General features: G+C 38.3%; 1 protein-coding gene across 5 annotated transcripts in view; it reads right to left on the bottom strand.

Moving 5' to 3' along the window:
• Positions 1–24374, bottom strand: part of LOC137257888 (CD109 antigen-like) — a 104808-nt gene that overhangs the window by 66816 nt on the left and 13618 nt on the right. For 4 of the 5 annotated variants that reach the window (XM_067795381.1, XM_067795385.1, XM_067795380.1 and 1 more), the window contains exons 2-7: positions 14339–14427; positions 12093–12250; positions 5499–5521; positions 4994–5153; positions 678–754; positions 83–134 (exon numbers count right to left, since the gene is read on the bottom strand). In XM_067795381.1, coding sequence (XP_067651482.1) covers positions 83–134; positions 678–754; positions 4994–5153; positions 5499–5521; positions 12093–12250; positions 14339–14400 — 532 coding nt within the window. In that variant the 5' untranslated portion in view covers positions 14401–14427. Of the gene's footprint in view, positions 1–82; positions 135–677; positions 755–4993; positions 5154–5498; positions 5522–12092; positions 12251–14338; positions 14428–19676; positions 19696–24374 lie in introns of those variants that run through there. The other variant, XM_067795382.1, reaches the window with a different exon arrangement.

A 24374-nucleotide genomic window follows, 5' to 3' on the forward strand; every position in this document is an offset into this window, starting at 1 on the left:
AAAATATGATCAGTGAGATCTGTAACATAAGAAATAAAATTGGTCTGGTCCAAACAATGTGTGTAAATTCCAGCTACTGAACCTGCGACACTCTCCATGGCCAGCCACTCCTCCAACTTGTTGTCGTTGCCATCCTGGAACAAAACAAGGACTGAGTGAACTTAGCTTTACGCCGCTTTTAGCAATATTCCAGCAATATCAGGATGGGGGACACCACATATGGGCTTCATATACTGTACCCATGTGGGGAATCAAACCTGGGACTTCAGTGTGATGAGCAAATGCATTAACCACATGGCTATCCCAATGCTCACTTGAATGAAATTGAACAAGCCTCAACCTACCAGGTTCATAACTTTGGAGGACATCATAACTGTAGATTTTAGTTTAGAACATGGATTCTGAGCCTTTTATGACAAACAGAAGTTTACTGGCAGATAGATGAAGACTGAAGGGTACTGGAAATCGATGAACCATGAACCACATTTATGAAACTGAAGATTTACAAATAAAGATTTTGGTACAGGTTTGCTCATATATTTGCTACAAAAAACAGCAAAAATAACATAGATTGTTGTGTTTTGTGATCTGTTCCATGACCAACAGTCAGGCTGTCAAGTCTATCAGACAGCAACTACAAGGCATTATGGTTTTGAGCGGAATAATTGTTTACTTACAACAACTGAGATGTCTGTTTTAATCGTTTGGTCCACTGGCTTCAATTCCTGGTCCAAGGACAAAACTCGAAAACGTACTGAAAAATAAAGTAAGTTAAACTACAACATACATTATACATTACCTGATGAGGTCCATCTGTCACAGAGGTATTATTGATGCATGAATATCATGAGAAAACATCCCCTGCGAAACTCAGTTCATGAAGACTTCATGAAGAGTTCATCAACTTTAGCTTAAATCTTCATGAACTTACTTCATGAAGACACACTTCATGAAGACTTCGTCAACTTCATGAAGTAATTTCACACTTCATGAAGTTTTTTTTTGTTACTTCATGAAGACATATTTCATGAAGAGTTCTTCAACTTCATGAAGTTATTTCACACTTCATGAAGTTATATGTTACTTCATGAAGTTTTTGTTCATGAAGTAAGTCTAATCTTATTCACTACAAATTTCCAGAGTAAACTACATTAAAAAAAAAATACAGAATAAATATTACAAGCTACAATACTTTTATTCATGTTACATAAGTTGTTATGTAAATGATTACAGATGAGGCATAAACATACTTTCCACATATTTAATTAAGTTTAAATTATCTGTAAATCCTATCTCTCGTGGCATTACTTGTGTTTGTCTAGTAATTTTTGTTGTTGTTTCATAATTTATACAACAAACAGTTTATGCATGAAAGAACGCTAAACGATTCTGTGCCTAACAGGAGTTGTTTTAGTAACATAGGGACAGTTCAAGTTAAAACTTACCTTCCTAAAATAGCTGCGTAACCAGTTGGTACTGTGGAAGTTTTCTACATGTCTTCCTTATTCATATTTACTCCATAAAGTAAAGTTTTCCTGTCAAAATCGTCTCATTTCTTTGAATTTCTCCCGTGATTGCTTACGATCGGACATGCATGCAGATACTTTACTATCGCAAGAATGTCTTCCGCAAAGTTCATAACGAAGCAAAAACATAAAACTGTCAAAAACATTAACAGTCGACTCGGTACTAGAAAAAAAAGAAACGTGGAAAATATTTTGATATCGCCATGCTTCTGACAGTTTTCATAACCCGCAAGTTGATCTTTTCGTTGAAAACATTCAATGCTCTTGATTTTAGAACACATTCCACTGTCACTCCCTGTCCAGCACAATATGACCCTAAAACTACGTCAGTTTAGACTAATGAAATAAAATCTATGACCAGGGACATGTGCATTATAAACTATTCTTCCAAGTTATGATCGACAACGGAACGTGAACTCAGAACATGTTTTTATGGGATCCCCGCCATTGACAATAATACGACATGTACATTGACAAGTTCTAATTTCGATATTGATACCTAAATATTGTAATTCTTGCCATTATTTGTTCATAAGATGAGAAATTATACACTGTCGGTATGATGGAGTAACTTTCGCGCCCAAACTGCCCCGCCCTTCGTTCTTCCGAAATCTATTGCGACTTTAAGAACGGATAACAATAATCATACATCTTATTTTATTTATAGACACGATTTACTCCTGATCTAAGCTTTATATTTACACTTAATTTTTCTTTTCTATCAAAAAATGTCTTTACTTCAAACTTGCAACATTCGATATGGAAAGACGCGACCGTTTCCCGGCATGACACCATTGCTGCTGTCTTCGAGCCAGAGAGCGAGGCAGAAGGCGCCAAATGCAACTTCGCCAACAGACAACGATTTAGGCGATGAATATCACTAATGAATTTGCGATTCGTGCATTTCGTGGATAATACAACGATGGATATGTCAAGAACTGACTCAAGATAAAGGAATCGACTAGATTAACTGCCTATGGATGCATCCCAAGGTGATTTCCATGAGCGGTACGTAAATAACAACAATTTTGAAATTATTTTGAGTGCCGGAATATGCATAAACAAACATTGGTGAAGGGATAAGCAACTCTCTTTGAGGAGAATGACAGAAACATTTATTAAACATATAGCAGTGTATCAAGTGTTGTTTTTACACAGTGTATGTCTCTTAGTCTCAGAAGGAAAATCAGTAACGTGTACGGAATGATAATGTGAACTTTGTGTACGATGGGACTTACACAGGGGCATGTAACGCTGGTGACTTAAATCTGAGCACATGCAGATGGTGTCAGAGTTCAAGGTGCTAGTTTGGTGCTAAGTTTGTTTGGCTTAGATTATAAACAACAAAATAAATTCAAATGAAAAGGGAGATAATTGCTATAGGCACTTTCAGGGATGTTTCATTTTCTCTCTGTCGTTTTTGTATTCAGTTTTGGAATAATTACTGATTGTAAATTAAAAGTGAATGTGCCACAATGTTTAGTCATCTATATGAGTTGGAAATAGGTTCAGTTACATGAAGATACGTTTTTCTATTTTACGATGTGCTGATTATTTTAAGTGTTGGGAAATTCAAATATTTCAGAATATATTTGATTATGGATGTAGACTAGTGATTTAGAAGCCAGTTTTGTTACTTGATATGCACTTTTTGTATTAAAAAAAATAATTAAGGTCATCAGTGTAAAATTAAATTATTTAAAATAGTTTAATTAATCAGGTGAAAAATTATCTGAAACAAGTTATATATACTTAACATTTTGAGCAATTATATTTTTTTAAACAACAAAGTTTCAGTATTTGCTTTAGACTCTTTGAAATGGAAAGACTATGATTAAATGTTGTTGGTTGCAATGTTTTTCAGATTTCCACTGGGCGATTCTGAGGAAATGGGGGTGATTCTGCAAATGTTGAAACACAAAGATGAAGTTCTCCTCGATGATTATATTCCTGAGCCAAAGTGTTCACTCTTCGCACTGAAGACTTGGGTTTGATTTGTAACATGAGTACAATGTATGTAGCCCTTCTCTTGGGTTCCTTGTCGTGATATTGCTGGAACTCAACTCACTCAGTCACTAACCATTCTTAAACCAATGTGGGCATCTTCACATTGCTCTTCCTGAAGGTTCTTCCATCCTGTGTCTTCTGAGATTAATTGTGATGCCCCATGTACAACTTCCAGGTAGATGATTAAAGGCCCTGTTGTAAATTCTCTGTTGGTTGTGACTCTCATTGTCTACTTAAAAAACATATAGTCTGAAGGGATTACACTTTCTGAAATTGTATATTACAATCTACTGCATGAAATGGTGTTCCTAATGAGTTCATTTTCCTGGATACAGACTGATTGACATCCAAGCTGTAGTAAAGATAGAACAAGTATATATGGATGACAGCTTCTTTAATTCTAGAGCACAATGTTTGGATACAGGTTCTTGTGTTGTTTTTAAATAATTAATCAGAATTTTCTGCTGAAGATTTGAATAAAAAGGAAATCCCATCAAAATCTAGTTTTCTGTTTGTGTCCTCTTTGCTGCTTGATATTTAATTTATGTTACATCTATTGGTGATGAATTTATATGTTGCCTGCCAGTTTGCATGGCATGGTCAGATTATGTGACTTGTGTTGCAGAAAAAGGCTGAAAAAGCTCTTCAGGAAGTCTTCATGAACAGTTCAGGGGATCTTCATGAACTCTTCAGGAAGTATCTCCATGAACTCTTCAGGAAGTATCTTCATGAACTCTTCAGGAAGTATCTTCATGGACTCTTCAGGAAGTATCTTCATGAACTCTTCATGAACTCTTCATGAAGTATCTTCATGAACTCTTCATGAAGTATCTTCATGAACTCTTCATGAAGTAGATTTCTCATTTAATGTTCATGAATTCTTCATGAAGTTTTCATGAACTCCTTATGAAGAAACTTCATGAAGTCTTCATGAAGACTTCATGATCTTTTCGCAAGGGATGAGATTCTCAATGAAGTCAAAGGCATTGACCATTGGTATTGCAATAAAACATGTCGCGGCTAATGTACATGCTGATCACATTTTTCTTACATTATCTAATCTATATAGCAGGGTATTACATTCACACTACAAACGAATGCCTATCAAAACATAAAAACAAAGCTAAACTGATACACACAATCTACTCACATCCTACCACAGTGCACGGTCCACTATTGACCCTACACCTACCAAAGTGCACAGTCCACCATCAACTGCCTACCTACCAAAGTGCACAGTCCACTATCAACCCTCTATCTACCATAGTGCACAGTCCACTATCGACCCTCTACCTGCCAAAGTGCACAGTCCAGTACTGACCCATTATCTACCACAGTGCACTGTCCACTACTGACCCACTAGCTACCACAGTGCACAATATACTATCAATCCTCTACCTACCAAGGTGCAACACACTATCAACCAACTTCCACAGTCAACTAAACACTATGTATCTCACCTGTCTGGAGAGGCTTGTACACACTCTTGTCGGTTTGAATGAACACAAAGGTGTTCTCCATCACCAAGCGGACCTCGGTGGAGTTCCGGAACACTTCTTGTCCATTCATCTTGCCTACTACTGTCAGTTTGTAGGAGCCCTTCTCCACATTCGGCGATATCTATGGGAACAGATTTAGACAGATTTAGACTAGGTATGCCCCAATGTAAAATGCATGTATATAACACCTATACATGATGGGGGGAATGGGAAAAATTATTTGCGTTGGCAAGCCTGCCATCTACACAGGTCGTCTGAAGAGGGGGTGCGGCGGCAGGGGGTGGGGCGGTTGGGGGTGGGGCTGTGTTATTCCAAGGTAGTTACTCCTGTCAGAATAGGGCAATGCTATGGAGCATTTATAAATTTAAACAAAGGGTTTACTCAAAAACTATTTTGACATTCAAAATATAACTACATCATGGCTAAATACTCTGGAGTATAACAGGCATAAGGCAATATTACTCACCGGCACGACTAGCAGACCTTGACCTGAAAAAAACCCCAAAAACTTCTGTTATAATTGCAGTAATCAATTACTGAATAAAATCATTGTAGGTTAATTATTTTTGATTACCTGCCAACAAATGAAAACAGCTCAAGAATTCTGAGTTTGAACAGATTCCAATCAGCCAATGGCTGAAGGGATCATGCAGCCAAGATTATTATCATGTGCACAACACATCTGGACATTTACTACCAAGATGATCTGGTCCAGATTAATGTTTTTGCTTTTTTCAAAAATATGACATATAAATGATTATTTCCATACAGTTCATTTATGGACTCGTATCAGCAGTCAGCTTTTTTCATTTCGAGCATCCACTGAAATCATCCATTACCAATTTATTGCTGTGTTGTTGGCTTATATATATTGTGGTATACAGCTTACATGGGTGCACAGCAAGAGAGAACGGTCACCAAAACACATTCAAAAGCTCTACTGAAATGTACATCTGACTTAAAGGTCACATATACTCTAATAGGGTACAAACGCAAAATCACTTACTGACATCGTTATAAATGAAATCCCGTCATTAAAAATGCTCATTTACATCTTTAATTACCTTAAATCAGCCTTTTTGTCAACAGTGCAAAATTCTCAACCACAAATGAAATTTCAACCAATCAGAGCGGCGCGTCTCCGTGACGTAATAGTGGGTATAGAAATGAGGGTCTGTGCAGTATTCATCTACATTTCATGGGTTGAACTATTTCGTTTACAGGTTTGTACAAACCTGCAATCGCGAAAACTGTTGAGAAAAATTAAAGCTATCTGTTCTCACAATCTACTATCATTCAGTTTTGTCTCCTGCTTTGCCTAGTTTTCGAGTTACAACCCTTGTTTTCATAGATGATTCTGTCAAAATCACTTGGTGTTGCTAGGTTGTAATCCGTGTTAGGTGGTATAAACCTACATGTTATTTGTCATCATTCACTTGATGCTCAGTTAATGAATTTATAACAGGTATAATTAGTGGTAACGCCACTTAGATTACCCGACAAAGGCCCCCATTTGGCATATCTTTTGTCTGGATCAATCAAAGGATTAACCGATAACACTCTGACTGATTAATTAGTTTTATGGGGATTTAAATAGGGGATTTGTCAAAAGGTAGTGTTTATGTGTGTATATTTACTAATCTATACTGAATACACTCTGTAGTGTCTGTGTTTATGTAAAACAACACCCTTATTTCAAAGGATTAACCGCCAATACATTGATTGATTCCTCATTATTGGCTAACTAAATAACTTTCTAAAAAGAATGACGCACATTATGCAATTAGTTGCCAGGTGTGCTATCTTGGGTAACAAATGATACTATACAGCAATGTGAAAAACCTGAAACGATACATCACGTTTTTGTACATTAGACTGTTAAAAGACACATCACTTGGGAAATCTGCAGATGAATTATATATCACTTGTTTTTGTGGATACTGATGGATACATTCCTCGAACAAGGTAATAGCTTGACATTGCTCCTATAACTTTAATTTTAATATTTGCATTTTTGTTTTTAATACGTTGTCGTAGCTTACAACAGAATCATCGTTTTCGTCCTTAACTGTAATGATGCAGACGACATACACTAGGGCATGGGTGCGAATTATGATTCATATAGGAAAACTATGAAATCTCTACATATTACATTCCTGTTATACATTTGCAGATCGCTTCTTTTTATTAAGTTTCAAAATGCATACAAGTATGATTGTAAATCAATTAGGATTATGAGATCAAGTATAAAGACATATATTGACAAGTGTCTACATACTGGTGAGTGAATGTTACAAACCAAGTAAATTTAGCAAGTGAAGAAATTTATCGCGCAGTATTTTCACTTCGACCCCCACCCCGCTTAGGTTATGTTACAGGTTGTGTTATGCAAACTCCTTTTGGTAATAATTCAAATGCATATTTATGTAGTTTTGATTTTCTTGAGAACTTGATGAGAACAAACCATACATAATCTCATTAATTCAAATGGATTTTGACTTCACGATTTTCAAAAATGGCGGTGCCTGGTCTTGGGATGAATGCCATTTAAGTTTGTTTTCACCAACTTACAAAAGGACAATTGCTTTCTACTGGTAGTAAAATATGTATTTTATTGATGGATATTAGGATTTTACATGACATTGCTTATATCATAACAATTTCACTCTTGGAAGTGAGGTGGAGGTCAATGCTGATAACATAACAATTTCACTCTTGGAAGTGAGGTGGAGGTCAATGCTGATAACATAACAATTTCACTCTTGGAAGTGAGGTGGAGGTCAATGCTGATAACATAACAATTTCACTCTTGGAAGTGAGGTGGAGGTCAATGCTGATAACATAACAATTTCACTCTTGGAAGTGAGGTGGAGGTCAATGCTGATAACATAACAATTTCACTCTTGGAAGTGAGGTGGAGGTCAATGCTGATAACATAACAATTTCACTCTTGGAAGTGAGGTGGAGGTCAATGCTGATAACATAACAATTTCACTCTTGGAAGTGAGGTGGAGGTCAATGCTGATAACATAACAATTTCACTCTTGGAAGTGAGGTGGAGGTCAATGCTGATAACATAACAATTTCACTCTTGGAAGTGAGGTGGAGGTCAATGCTGATAACATAACAATTTCACTCTTGGAAGTGAGGTGGAGGTCAATGCTGATAACATAACAATTTCACTCTTGGAAGTGAGGTGGAGGTCAATGCTGATAACATAACAATTTCACTCTTGGAAGTGAGGTGGAGGTCAATGCTGATAACATAACAATTTCACTCTTGGAAGTGAGGTGGAGGTCAATGCTGATAACATAACAATTTCACTCTTGGAAGTGAGGTGGAGGTCAATGCTGATAACATAACAATTTCACTCTTGGAAGTGAGGTGGAGGTCAATGCTGATAACATAACAATTTCACTCTTGGAAGTGAGGTGGAGGTCAATGCTGATAACATAACAATTTCACTCTTGGAAGTGAGGTGGAGGTCAATGCTGATAACATAACAATTTCAGTCTTGGAAGTGAGGTGGAGGTCAATGCTGATAACATAACAATTTCAGTCTTGGAAGTGAGGTGGAGGTCAATGCTTATAACATAACAATTTCACTCTTGGAAGTGAGGTGGAGGTCAATGCTGATAACATAACAATTTCACTCTTGGAAGTGAGGTGGAGGTCAATGCTGATAACATAACAATTTCACTCTTGGAAGTGAGGTGGAGGTCAATGCTTATAACATAACAATTTCACTCTTGGAAGTGAGGTGGAGGTCAATGCTGATAACATAACAATTTCACTCTTGGAAGTGAGGTGGAGGTCAATGCTGATAACATAACAATTTCACTCTTGGAAGTGAGGTGGAGGTCAATGCTGATAACATAACAATTTCACTCTTGGAAGTGAGGTGGAGGTCAATGCTGATAACATAACAATTTCACTCTTGGAAGTGAGGTGGAGGTCAATGCTTATAACATAACAATTTCACTCTTGGAAGTGAGGTGGAGGTCAATGCTGATAACAAAACAATTTCACTCTTGGAAGTGAGGTGGAGGTCAATGCTGATAACATAACAATTTCACTCTTGGAAGTGAGGTGGAGGTCAATGCTTAGAACATAACAATTTCACTCTTGGAAGTGAGGTGGAGGTCAATGCTGATAACATAACAATTTCACTCTTGGAAGTGAGGTGGAGGTCAATGCTGATAACATAACAATTTCACTCTTGGAAGTGAGGTGGAGGTCAATGCTGATAACATAACAATTTCACTCTTGGAAGTGAGGTGGAGGTCAATGCTGATAACATAACAATTTCACTCTTGGAAGTGAGGTGGAGGTCAATGCTGATAACATAACAATTTCACTCTTGGAAGTGAGGTGGAGGTCAATGCTGATAACATAACAATTTCACTCTTGGAAGTGAGGTGGAGGTCAATGCTGATAACATAACAATTTCACTCTTGGAAGTGAGGTGGAGGTCAATGCTGATAACATAACAATTTCACTCTTGGAAGTGAGGTGGAGGTCAATGCTGATAACATAACAATTTCACTCTTGGAAGTGAGGTGGAGGTCAATGCTGATAACATAACAATTTCACTCTTGGAAGTGAGGTGGAGGTCAATGCTTAGAACATAACAATTTCACTCTTGGAAGTGAGGTGGAGGTCAATGCTGATAACATAACAATTTCACTCTTGGAAGTGAGGTGGAGGTCAATGCTGATAACATAACAATTTCACTCTTGGAAGTGAGGTGGAGGTCAATGCTTAGAACATAACAATTTCACTCTTGGAAGTGAGGTGGAGGTCAATGCTGATAACATAACAATTTCACTCTTGGAAGTGAGGTGGAGGTCAATGCTGATAACATAACAATTTCACTCTTGGAAGTGAGGTGGAGGTCAATGCTGATAACATAACAATTTCACTCTTGGAAGTGAGGTGGAGGTCAATGCTGATAACATAACAATTTCACTCTTGGAAGTGAGGTGGAGGTCAATGCTGATAACATAACAATTTCACTCTTGGAAGTGAGGTGGAGGTCAATGCTGATAACATAACAATTTCACTCTTGGAAGTGAGGTGGAGGTCAATGCTTAGAACATAACAATTTCACTCTTGGAAGTGAGGTGGAGGTCAATGCTTAGAACATAACAATTTCACTCTTGGAAGTGAGGTGGAGGTCAATGCTTAGAACATAACAATTTCACTCTTGGAAGTGAGGTGGAGGTCAATGCTGATAACATAACAATTTCACTCTTGGAAGTGAGGTGGAGGTCAATGCTTATAACATAACAATTTCACTCTTGGAAGTGAGGTGGAGGTCAATGCTTATAACATAACAATTTCACTCTTGGAAGTGAGGTGGAGGTCAATGCTTAGAACATAACACTTTCACTCTTGGAAGTGAGGTGGAGGTCAATGCTTAGAACATAACAATTTCACTCTTGGAAGTGAGGTGGAGGTCAATGCTGATAACATAACAATTTCACTCTTGGAAGTGAGGTGGAGGTCAATGCTTATAACATAACAATTTCACTCTTGGAAGTGAGGTGGAGGTCAATGCTTAGAACATAACACTTTCACTCTTGGAAGTGAGGTGGAGGTCAATGCTTAGAACATAACAATTTCACTCTTGGAAGTGAGGTGGAGGTCAATGCTGATAACATAACAATTTCACTCTTGGAAGTGAGGTGGAGGTCAATGCTGATAACATAACAATTTCACTCTTGGAAGTGAGGTGGAGGTCAATGCTTATAACATAACAATTTCACTCTTGGAAGTGAGGTGGAGGTCAATGCTTAGAACATAACACTTTCACTCTTGGAAGTGAGGTGGAGGTCAATGCTTAGAACATAACAATTTCACTCTTGGAAGTGAGGTGGAGGTCAATATAACATTGCTTGCAATATAAATGTCACTTCAACCCCCAAATTGCTTGCGTGGAAGAAGTCCTTATGTTAACTGTTGTGTCAAGCAAAATCCTTTTGGCCATGATTCAAATGCATATTTAACTATCAGTTAAAAATAGTTTTGATTTTCTAACTTGATGAGAACAAATCATAATCTCAATAATTCTAACGGACTTTAGCCCGTGACTTCACGATTTTCAAAAATGGCGGCGCCCTGTCTGAGGATGAATGCTATTTAAGTTTGTTTTCACCGACTTACAAAATCAAAATTACTTTCTACTGGTAGAAAATATGTATTTGCTTGACGGACATTAGAATTTTACATGACATTGCTTATAACATAACACTTTCACTCTTGGAATCGGTCAGTACAAGGGGTCAATATAATATTACTTACGATAATATTGTCACTTTGACCAAGAATTTCCGAGTTTCCGAGGAAGAATGCATTATATCCATGCAAAATCCTTTTAGTCAGCAATGTGCAGTAAGCAGTCTTGATTTTATAAACTCGATGAAACTTGAACTCCATTTTCTATCCTGGAAGCGTGGTAGGGGGCGAACCATCCGATTTAGTATATACCACAGGCTTCCACAAAGCTCACTTCGCACACACTAACAACCAATTTAAGCACAAACTACGGAGTCTGGTGGAAATCTGTGCAAAGTGACACCATCACCCGACCCCAAGGAACAGTTGACGGCAACACAACAATTCGGCATGTCTTTGGTGACATCGAGAAATCAGCAAAATGACGAGCTTCCTACACATTTTCTATACATTTAACTGGAAACCGTTCCTTCTATGACATCACTGTAGGGCTCTGGCGACATAGTTAAATACCTGTCTGCGGTTTCGTTTGCGGGCGAGAGAGAAGCAGACGGCTTTTTAGCAACTTTTAAGCGCATGGTATTAATTAAGCACAAGTTTTTTTTAAAAGAAAGGGTGTTTCGTTCATGACTAACCAAAAGTCTTTCATATGCAGTGATAAAAAAAGTACCAAAAAATTGAGTTTAGTGGTCCTTTAATAATGAACCAAAGTCTGAATACAAACTGAGACTGAGATGCAAAGTGACAGTCCATCACCATTTTCACAGAAGAAAAAAGGTTTATTTGCAGCAGCTTGCAAACTGGTTGTTGCCATGACACTTACCATTGGTTAGGGTTTGTTCTGTGCTTGATGCCACAACAGCCCCACCCATGATGCCAATAGTAGCTTGTACAGATGCTGTCCCAGATCCAGTGTAGGTGGCATCAACCTTCAAGTCCTCATTTGGTCGAATTACACCGGGACTCACGATTAAATAGTTCCTGCAGGGCAACATACACACCATTATTTTACCATGGATTGGTACTTGTTTCCAGTCTAAGTAAACTTAGTCTCAGTACTTTTCCTTTCACTCCACCATTGAGTCCAACAAAACCTTATGGGAGGTCGCGTGAGGTAACCTTGGAGATTGACCAATCAGAACACAGCTTACCAAATTGCGAAAGTGTACATTTGCACATACCTTTTGAACTTTTTATCTCGAAAAGGTTCATACCCGAACGATTCCGAATGCTGTTTAGCTTACGCTCGCTTTCAGGTGATGCACACATGACAACGGTGAGTAAACAGTTGCTGAAAATGGTCTTTTTGGCAATATTCAAGGATGTCATTTTGTAGAAATATTAGCTAATGGTAACCAAGTCAACAGAAACCCCAAAGTATATATACTGCAGGTCAAATAATTGTGATATATGCGGATTTTTTTTGTGTGCGGAGAGATCTGTGTCAGTGACCTGAATATTTTGAAAGGACCTCTGATAACAAAATAGTAGCCGTTGCCTGATTGGTCCAATCTATTTAACTGTCTCGCATTTGATTGGATGGTCATTGGTTGCTCAAAGGTTACCTGACGTGACCTTCCACTAGGTTATGTTAGACTCGGTGGTGAAGTGTAACGAAATACACTGTGACTAAGTTTACTTAGACTGTACTTGTTTCATGCACATGAGCAGGAAATAATTTCTAGACAATTCAATTTCTACAGCACAAACAGTAAAAATACAATGTCATAACATAAGCATTATGTTAATTACAAAATGAGTATAAAAAAATACATATAATAAACAAATTCTCTTATCCCTGTACAACTGTGGGGAATGTGCACCTACCCCTGTACAACTGGTTTGAATGTTCACTTACCCCTGTACAACTGTGGTCAGTGTTCACTTACCCCTGTTCAACTGTGGTCAGTGTTCACTTGCACCCTGTACAACTGGGGTGAATGTTCACTTAAACCCTGTACAACTGGAGTGAATGTTCACTTACCCCTGCACAACTGTGGGGAATGTCCACTTACCCCTGTACAACTGGGGTGAATGTCCACTTACCCCTGTACAACTGGGGTGAATGTCCACTTACCCCTGTACAACTGGGGTGAATGTCCACTTACCCCTGTACAACTGGGGTGAATGTTCGCTTACCCCTGTACAACTGGGGTGAATGTCCACTTACCCCTGTACAACTGGGGTGAATGTCCACTTACCCCTGTACAACTGGGGTGAATGTCCACTTTCCCCTGTACAACTGGGGTGAATGTCCACTTACCCCTGTACAACTGGGGTGAATGTTTACTTACCCCTGTACAACTGGGGTGAACGTTCACTTACCCTTACACAACTGTGGGGAATGTCCACTTACACCTGTACAATTGGGTTGAATGTTCACTTACCCCTGTACAACTGGGGTGAATGTTCACTTACTCCTGTACAACTGGGGTGAATGTTCGCTTACCCCTGTGCAACTGTGGGGAATATTCACTTATCCCTGTTCAACTGGCCTGAATGTTCACTTACCCCTGTTCAACTGGGGTGAATGTTCACTTACCCTTGTACAACTGGGGTGAATGTTCACTTACCCTAACACAACTGTGGGGAATGTCCACTTACACCTGTACAATTGGGTTGAATGTTCACTTACCCCTGTTCAACTGGTCTGAATGTTCACTTACTCCTGTACAACTGGGGTGAATGTTCGCTTACCCCTGTGCAACTGTGAGGAATATTCACTTACCCCTGTTCAACGGTGGGGAATATTCACTTACTCCTGTACAACTGGGGTGAATGTTCGCTTACCCCTGTGCAACTGTGGGGAATGTCCACTTACCCCTGTTCAACTGGTCTGAATGTTCACTTACCCCTGTGCAACTGTGAGGAATATTCACTTACTCCTGTACAACTGGGGTGAATGTTCACTTACCCCTGTACAACTGGGGTGAATGTCCACTTACCCCTGTACAACTGGTCTGAATGTCCACTTACCCCTGTTTAACTGTGGGGAATGTCCACTTACCCCTGTGCAACTGTGGGGAATATTCACTTACCCCTGTACAACTGGTCTGAATGTTCACTTACCCTTGTACAACTATGGTAAATGTTGCCACGACAAGGACACTCAGAAGTCCTGATGGTAGCATGCTGTGCTTTCTTGTTGACACCTATATCTGAAACAGGGAAAGTGACTGTAAGTCATCACTTATCGTAATATTATGATCTATCGGTATGACTAGCCTGCCAGATTCTGCCCAAACCACCCATGCCAGTCAACATGCATGGCATCATGACCGCTCTTGTTAAGATTGGACAGTTCATTAATGTTTCGTCTGTCTTTGCCAAGTGTAGTTGTTTAAGAACATGAGTCTGACATGGGAAAACACAGTGGAGTAAAGAAACTTTAACAAAAGTGTTATGATCACTTCATCATCTCCTATCATGTTGCTTTAGACTTGGTCTGGTACCTGGGTATGGCTGGGTAGTAATGAATCAGGCAATTGGGGTCTGGTACCTGGGTATGGCTGGGTAGTAATGAATCAGGCAATTGGGGTCTGGTACCTGGGTATGGCTGGGTAGTAATGAATCAGGCAATTGGGGTCAGGTACCTGGGTATGGCTGGGTAGTAATGAATCAGGCAATTGGGGTCAGGTACCTGGGTATGGCGGGTAGTAATGAATCAGGCAATTGGGGTCAGGTACCTGGGTATGGCTGGGTAGTGATGAATCAGGCAATTGGGGTCAGGTACCTGGATGCTAAATCTTGACTTGTCAGAGTCCTAGGAATACAAATGTGTGCTTGCAAACCAGACCAATAACAATGGCTTCATGAGTAATGTATGAATCTTTATTCATCAGTGAACCATGACACCACTCTATTCAATCTTGTTCTCTGTTTACAGTATCCATGAACAGAAGGAAACAGACGTTTTCTTTTATAGTGTGGGTCAGGGCGCCTGAATACACCCGTAGCTATACGTAAACGCATGTGAGTTTAAAAATCCTGTGCATTGTGGTTATAGCTTGCAACAGCACTAATGAGTTGAACCCTGCCAGTTGGTTAGACATATTGTTGAGGGACAAAGACGTACATACGGAGTACCCGCCATGCGGGTAAAAATTAGTAAAAATTAGTATACAGAAACATCTTACATTATTGGGAAGACATGTATCCTGAAGTCTTAGCCTTCACATTATGGGTGAATGTGCAGTGTAGGGATTTTTCATTGGGTTTACTGTTTTGTTTCAGTCTGGGTGTAGCAAATGTTCAGACATAATTTTTTGTTACTTCTTGTTTGTTTCATAAATGGGGAAATGTTTTGCATTCAAGCTTCCAATAAACCACATCACATGCTTACTCTATTTTTCTGAATAGGCAAAATGGACATTATTACAGAGCTACTCTAAACACTGAACAAGGACCACTTTTTATAGGTAGAAAACGTCTTTGTTGCAGTAGATGTATCATATGCTGAAGATGCTACCCAAGCAAGTGATAACCGAAATGTCACATCTATCGCAAAAGAGAGGATTAGTCTATGCATAAAAAAATGCTCCTCCATCAAACCGGCTTCTAAATGAAACTTAGAAAATTTACTTTAAACACTGAAAATCATCCAACAGACTTATTGCAACAGAGTTACATTTGAGATACTGAAACTATCTCAGCTCACTAAGAGTAGAGGGCGTAACATGCACATGAGACGGTCTCCTGATACGCATACAAGTGATTGCCTGAAAAGGGGGATCAATCATTTGCATGACTGCGTGATGACAGAGAAATTCTGAATGTCTAAAAGTGTTATTTCTGAAAATAATAAACAAAATTTGGTACAGTCATTGATAGATGTTCAAGTAATTAGATGACATGAATATAAATGTGAAAAAAGGAAATTAAATAGTCAAACACTGACATAAATGCACAAAATTCAAGTGTACAAATTATGTCTCGGACTGATTACAAACATTTACAAAAGTAAGAAGAAAGCCATGCATAAAACATGTTTTAAATCATTTATTTTGTAAAGTATCAGTGACAAAAATAATACATGTAAATATAAAGACTCATAGAGACTGAGCCCCAAGCCCTTAACTGAGAAAAGGTAATGAACATACAGAGACAGAACAGACTGACACCTAGTAAGCAATAACAAGTGTTACAATTGACAAGAAGTCACCTCACACAGGTGACCAAACTGGTCCGGCTGGTTTAGGTAGCATGTATGTTTACAGCTAACAAAAACATATCCACATAAACATGTGCAGATATGAAATGCCCCCAGTGTGAACTCACACATGATCTTTAAGGATGAAAACACATGAACTTGACAGTAACACACAGTTCTCCTAACATTCCAGGAAACAAAGGTGGATTCACAGACTGAAGTAGTCCGCATAAACATTTTGGACTGATTTATGGTGCAGTTATACTTTATGACACTTTTAGAAACATCCCATTTACTTCCCCACAGGTCACATGGAAGACGGTGTGCCTGGAAACACACTGAAGTGGACAAACTGAGTCTCTAAAAGCAAGCAGCCTGTGAACACTGTGAATGCTTGATTATTAATAAACCAAAACACTACCTCCATGCCTGGGAAAATGTCCAAAGTGTTTTAAACTTATTGTTTTGAATATCTCAGGGCAGTTGGATAACCACATAGTTCAAGTGTTCACTTGTCACACGGACGACTTCGGGTACTAACACCAAAGACTCAGGTTCAATTCCTCACACGGGTACAATGTGAGAAGTCGACTTATGGTGTCCCCTTCAGTGATATAGCTTGAATATTGCTCAAATTGTCTAAAACCATGATCACGCACTCACTCTTTCCAAACATCCTTGTAAGATCTAAAATGGTATTTGTAGATCAGTTCCTATAACCATTGATAAATGGTATGTATATTGTTTGAAAGTAGATCGAGGTGAGAAATGATCTCCATCAACTATGATTACATAATGCCATTTAGAAAGCGGTCAAATGTTACATGTTACATTTGAGATTACACATTCTTAGTAAAGTGTAGAGTCTAGTGTATTTCCTAGGTTGCATCTAACCGCGAGCACAGAGGAATATATGTTCACCAATGATGTGAGTTTCGATCAGCAGGGCAACTGATGCTTGTGTATATTTCTTGGTTAGACAGATCAAACAAAACAACATGTATATGGACATACATCTCATTTGCTACGTTTGTTTCATTCTGTAGTCCATAATACACATTCAGTTATCATGGTGAGTTTCAACAACTATGTTTAAACTTAAACCATAAAAATCTATTTCAACAAAAACCCTACGATTTCCCCAACCCCTCATTAGTAATACTTCTGTTTCAACAATCACTTTCACTGCAGTTTCAAAATTGTGCTCAATTTCAGCAAATGTCTCATGTCAACTCTCATACCTTTGGACCCGTAAAGGTCCGGGGTAAAATAGGTCTTCAGTAACCCATGCTTGCCATAAAAGGATCAGGTGGTTGACACATGTCATCGGTTCCCAGTTGTGCAGATCGATGCTCATGTTGTCAATCACTGGATTGTCTGGCCAAAGACTCGATTATTTACAGACTGCCGCCATATAGCTGGAATATTGCTGAGTGTGGCATAAAACAAAACTCACTCACTTATGTGACTAATTTCAACAACAAACACTTCACTTGGTAAACTGTACTTGGTAGCTTAAACAAAACTTTGATTTCACCTACAAGGTTCTGTGGGTACCAGTCACCAGTATGTGAGTGCCCCCACCCACCCTCGTCAACATGTCAAACATTACATAGGAGGTCAAGGTCAGTCTGGATCTGGATTTGCATTTCTCATTACTACAGTTATTAGCCTATAAAATGTCACTTTTCATATTCAAAAGAGATTCACTCATGTTAACCTCAGGTGGAACCTCAAAACTATAGATGACGATATCCATGTCTGTACTATTGCTTAAAGTCTCCGCTTTCAGTGGCCTCGTTTCCGCCTGGTATCATTCCAACAAAAACACATTCATTGAATGACATATAATATTTGCAAGGCAAATAGATTTGCAAAACACCGTCTTTGATCAATACTAAGAATAGCTGTCCTCTAGAAACATCAGTCAATATACAATTCACACTCTACATTTGTTGAAGAGCTTTCTAAACTTCTCTTGTGTTGCCTGTACACCGAAGGAGCGTTCACACCAACTAGCTTGTCGTACAGCATGATACAGTACAGGAGCACTTTTCCGTAACCTTTTCATTAAAAATGTTTAGGCAATGCTGCTGTGACAAAACGGAGATACCAGAATGCATGCTCATAACAAAGCGTATGCTCGGCTGGTATCTACCCATCATCTGCCTCTCATGCTATCTGTTAGTGATGGGACAAATATCCACAGAAACCTGTTCTAGGGACTGATTCAACGGTCTAGTGGATGAAGCATCTTCCTAAATGACGGAGGTCACAGTCTGCTGGACAAGTCAAACCATTAGCCATTATACTAGTTGGTATCCTGCCTTGTGCTTGGCATCAGAGTGAGAGTGTGACACAAAACCTGTGGTTCACACATCGTACCCATGTGGGGACTTGAATCCTAACATTGGCACGACGAGTGAACATTTTAACCATACGGCTACCCCATCACTTCACCTGGCATCACAGTGAGAGAGTGATACCAGCAATGGACTTTCCACTTTGTACACAAGTGAGGGAATCGAACCTTAGCGTCAGCCTGTTGAGCGAACGCCTTAACCATATGGGTACCCCCCACCTGGTATCAGATGATTACACAAATACAGATCAGTTTATGTCAAACATGTCAGACTGGGGTAAGGTTAACTTTGGCAAGGTGTTTGAATATGCACACACAAAACAACTAGGTTTTTGTCCCTTTGGGGCTTTGTCAACAACATACACTGTGTTCCATCAAAAGCTTTGAAAAAATTTAATGTTTGTTGTTCAATACCACAGTCATCAATATTCTAATAAATAATAGTTGAGTTTGAACCAGACAATTTGGTGATCAACAGCATGAACATCAATCTCTTTAACTGGAATATAATAATGCATTAATCAAGTCAGCGAGCCTGACCACCTGATCCTGTCAGTTGCACCTTACCACAAGCATGAGTTGCTGAAACCCTGCATACACATGGATTGGCTTTTAGGGCGAAGGTGACATGCCTGCATTCCCTTCAGTAGGTAACACTGCATTCCCTTGAATATGCAACAGCCATTATGTTTTTTAAATACTCATTAACTAAAAGGATAATTATCCTTCAGACAGTCACAAAACTATTATGCCAGCTACCATAGTTACGTGCTGAAACTAATGAACCACAAATTAGACCACTGATGTCACTGAAAAAAATCAAATGAATCCAGCCTTGACATGGTTGTTTTTGAAAGAAATGACAGCAGTAACTAGTTCACAAACAGCGAACCTACCTGGGGGAACTAGATACCAGTAGGCTTGCCTTGTGTTGCAGTGATTGGATCTCGCCCTACCTCACAGTTCTGATGACCTAGTTTCTATAAGGGTCAGCTGTCCATCTTTCTCACCTTTAGCTTGACAGGTAGCTCAAGCAGAACACTTCCAACTATCACATTTTTAAAATTTTTATTTACATTTTCTTTAAATCATGGATATACTACTGGTTCTGTCAAATCATTTGAACCAGTATAGAATAACAACAGACCATAAACAGGCGACTGATTATTAGAGCAGAAAGCTGTACATGGAAAAAATATCTCACAATGGATCACAACATATACACCATGCATTCTTTGTTTACAACATACCAGAGATGGGAAACTGATTATTAGTGCAAGATATGTATGTAAAGGATTGATATATAAACCTAGAAATTTGGCTAAGCTGGAAAGACCTGATGAAGGTGATGCCTGTGCTAGAAAGCCTAGATAAGGCTAAACCCCACCTGGGCGTTGAAGATGACCTAGGTAAGTGACTTACTTCTCAACCATGTTTTGTATTGCATGTGTATGTGTTGGTAACTTAATTATCAATGTTTTTATAGAACTCTGATATTGTGTCTCACAGACAATATGCCAAATGCTGTGTTTAAATTCCTGAAATAATGAAATGCCTTTTATTGTGATTGGCCAGCATGTGACACAACAATAAACCATATTTCCTCTCCTTCCTTCCTTCTTGTAAAATGTGTTCTGCATGAAACACCAACAAACAATTCTGAAGGTGGGATGTACTTTTGTAAACCATCAGAATTCTTTTTAGGTCATTGCTTGGAATGATTTTTGTCAGAAAATCATACACATTCAGCCAAATGAATTATTTTTGTGACACCTGAGTCAAAATGATATTTTTTTCATTTGGAATATCCTGTTAAATACAACACAGATATTGTTCAATCTGAAGGCGTAGCCTTAATTCCAATCATGTGGAAAATGTGAGAAGAACTTCAGTCAAATTGCTGGAGTAAGTTTACTCTGTAAAACCATAGTCACAAACATAAAACATCAACATACAGCTGGGGTCATACAAAACTAACATTTGATTGTCCTAATCTGAAAACTCAACTATACTGAACACACACATCATAATGACACTTGTCTTGCCTCAGTATTGAACTTACTAACTGTCACTATAGCTTAATACTGTAGTTCCATTGTAGTAACCATCCTCTGCCAGTCCAATAAAGGAATGAGCATAAAGACCAAGGCTCACACCATCTTAACCAACCACTTCCTTATCTAATAAACAGACCGAGACATAATGTGTATATGAGAAGGCCTATTGTCTCTTATTTGCAAGAGAGTGCGTTCTGTGGTATTAACTGAAGTGCTTCACCATAATTAATTCGATCACCATGGAACCATCTCGATTGGTCGACCTTTTGCCCGACGAGATATTAAAAAATTATCCTAGGTTGATGTATATTGGGACTCTCAATTTTTGCAGCATGTGAAAACATCAGGAAAGCAGAAATACCATGCCTTGGGTCGGCTGTTTACATATGCAAATTATGCAAAAACAGTTCATTGCATACAAAATAGTGATTCATAATAGACTAACTACAGCCCGAGAGTGAAGATCAAGGCTTATACCATCCTAACTAACCTCTTCCTTCTCTCATAAAAGACACACTACAGCCTCCACCTAATTGGATCATCCTTTGGATCATTCAGCAACAGTCTCCTTACAGCTTAATGGTGATGATCAATGTATATGCTATACACTGCATGATATGTTCAAATTCCCATTACCTACTGGCCATTGTGGCGTAAAACTGTCATAATATTGATGACTCACCAGCCTGTCAATACACAGTTAGGACAACACTATTGACGGGACTGACTGCAGAACCAAGATAGACATGCAGTCCACATGATTGGCATCTGATGAGCAAACATCCCTCAGTGTGTTTCAAACATGTTCAGTGTTGTTTCCCAAAATGTTCAATACAAGAGAAAAAATAAAAGCAGTGACAAGGGTTCATGAACTTAAACTGTCATGCATTTTGACATAGTATTTTAGATGATATTGCCCTGATATCAAGTTTTAATTATCACGATTATAGTATATTATAATATATTATCTGGTCAGGAACATTATTTTTTTTTTCAATTTAACTTGCTTTTGTAACATGTTTATTTGTGATACACTTTCTTCATAGGCATTGTGTATTCATTTAACCTTTGCATTTATTTGTCTGCAAAATCTATCTAAAAACATTGCTTTTTCACATTTTATTTACGTTTGAATGTGTAGAAAAATGAGAATCATAAACCAAGCTTTAACAAATCCTGATGGCTTAAGACAATTAGAAATACAGGCTATAAGACAAAACAACTTGATGAATCTATAGCCTACACACAAGATTTCAAGATGCATAACAATAAATACACCAAATGACTGCCGATCATGGCTATTCTAAATGACATTTCTCACTCATGCACTTGCACCCAAAGTTTGCCTTCTTGAAGTCAGATTATTTTGTCTAATGATTTCCAACAATTGCTTGATGTTATTTGTGTATCGTGTGTCTGAGATGGATTCCTGAGAGATGCTTTAATTTGACTTAATCTGTCATCCGGTCATGCAAACATCTCATGTTTTTTTGAAAGTTGTACTAACATACTTAAAGGAAACTGATTGATTCTAATATTGGGTGCACAGTGTTACAATATAACAGAGCTATTAAGTCATGTCATGCTCACCAGAAATTGAGTGAGAGACTAGGTTTAGTTGTACTTTTGCATTATCATTGCAGGGGACACCAGAACTGGGCTTCACATATTGTACCCATGTGGGGAATTGGACCCAGACTATTAAAATGATGAGTGAATGACCAATACACAGTCCCAGTTGTCTAAATGAGACACGATTTCACACAAACCTCTGTCACATAGATAGCCTATTGTTGCAAGTTGCATTTTCAAACAATTAGCCTGTATAAGTGACAGATTAGGCTGCATGAAAATGTTGTATGTTTTTTGGGAACATTTTTTCAAAAGTGATGAGGACTTTGTTTTTAATTTTTGATAGAAAAAAAAGTGATGAGGGAGGAACACATTTTTATTTTCTCTCTCTCAGAAACACAGCTTGGGAAGTTTAGCATGTGTTAATGAGTTGTAGATTCAGTCACAATCATTCTTGTAGACACTCATTCTCATTAAGCGGACAAATGGATGATCGGGACACGGCCAAGTCAAAATTATTTTTTTTAAATGGCAAAAAAAATGTTACGCTCACAAACAACAATGGCACACTGATGCCCAAGAAACATTTCACCTTTTTATTCAGCCTTACATGTGGATAGAGTGAGCATCTGTACCACGACATGTAGGAAGTTAAGTAGTAGATCTATCCATAGTTAATTCCCTTGACTCATCGGTGACTCAAGACACAGCTGTGTACAAGGTCATGTGATTAATCAATAGCATCACCAGAATATGTCACTGCAAGACAATGTCACCATCTTGTGGTAGTAGGGTGGTTTAGTATTAAAAGATTATACACATCCCATGCACTTGTTAAACTACCTGAATATTATCCAGTCTGACTGTTTACACTGAAACTGATCATGGTGAATATGACAGTACAACATAAGCTTGATCCCACTCCTTGATCCTTTAACATCAAACATTGCACCACTTTTTGCTGCAAGGAGTTTTGTTGTGGTGAGTTTTAACCTTAGAAACTAAAATGAGATGCATGAATTAAGGTTTAACTTTGTCAGGTGCCGCAGACACTCATCATTCTATATGTAGGTAAGTTGGACAGAATGTCCAAGTGGGAAGTAGGCTAGGATTCTTTCAGGCTGGTTACTTGTTTCAAGAAAAGATATCGATGGTTGTGTGGTTGCTCAGTCTCCCGAGTTCCTGGATGTGACAAGACTGAATACTGATAATACACATGACCTTACTTTCTTTTAAAATGCTTTAATTTCATTGATCAATAACCTGTTAACAATTTTTCGTCTGACCCCTCCTAGGTGAGTGACAGCTGGAAAATATATTTAGCCGCTGCAACAGTAAATGCCAAACTCTCCTCCAACAAGCTGTACTACTGACAATCATATGACATATTAATATTATGCATACAGGGTTTGATTAGCTGTTTTAGTGTTCACTAAGTACCAGAGCTTCAGAAAAGGTGCATATTTGCATCAGTTACCCAAGAAAAATCGCATTTACTTGATTAATTACAAACTTGCAAGCACAAAAATGCATAAGAATCACTTACAACCCCATAGGTCTGTAATACCTTACGTAATTTGCTCAAATACTACATTGGTTTGTGTATGATAATTCATCGAGGCGCCCTAACTCTACAACAGCATTAGCAAAGGTCAACTGATGTCTGTATATGATATACTATTATAGCTGTAACCACTGTCTGGAGCTTACTGAAGTGGTCATGTGACTGCCATGTTGAGTGTGGCTGCCAACTATTTGGCAATATAAGAATTACTAAAATGTTAGGTCTACTGAGAAGAATTTATATTTATATATTTAGAAGTGCAAAAATAAAATTGTAAATAAGTAGTCCAAATCTCTGGCTCACGTAATTTTTATTACAATCCTGAATCATTTCAAAATGTACCGTTTTTCCATATGTTGCTGATTTAAGGCACATTGTGTTTTTATTATTGTTTTTGCCTG

This window comes from Haliotis asinina, chromosome 12 (assembly GCF_037392515.1).
Source record: "Haliotis asinina isolate JCU_RB_2024 chromosome 12, JCU_Hal_asi_v2, whole genome shotgun sequence".
Taxonomy (NCBI): domain Eukaryota; kingdom Metazoa; phylum Mollusca; class Gastropoda; order Lepetellida; family Haliotidae; genus Haliotis; species Haliotis asinina.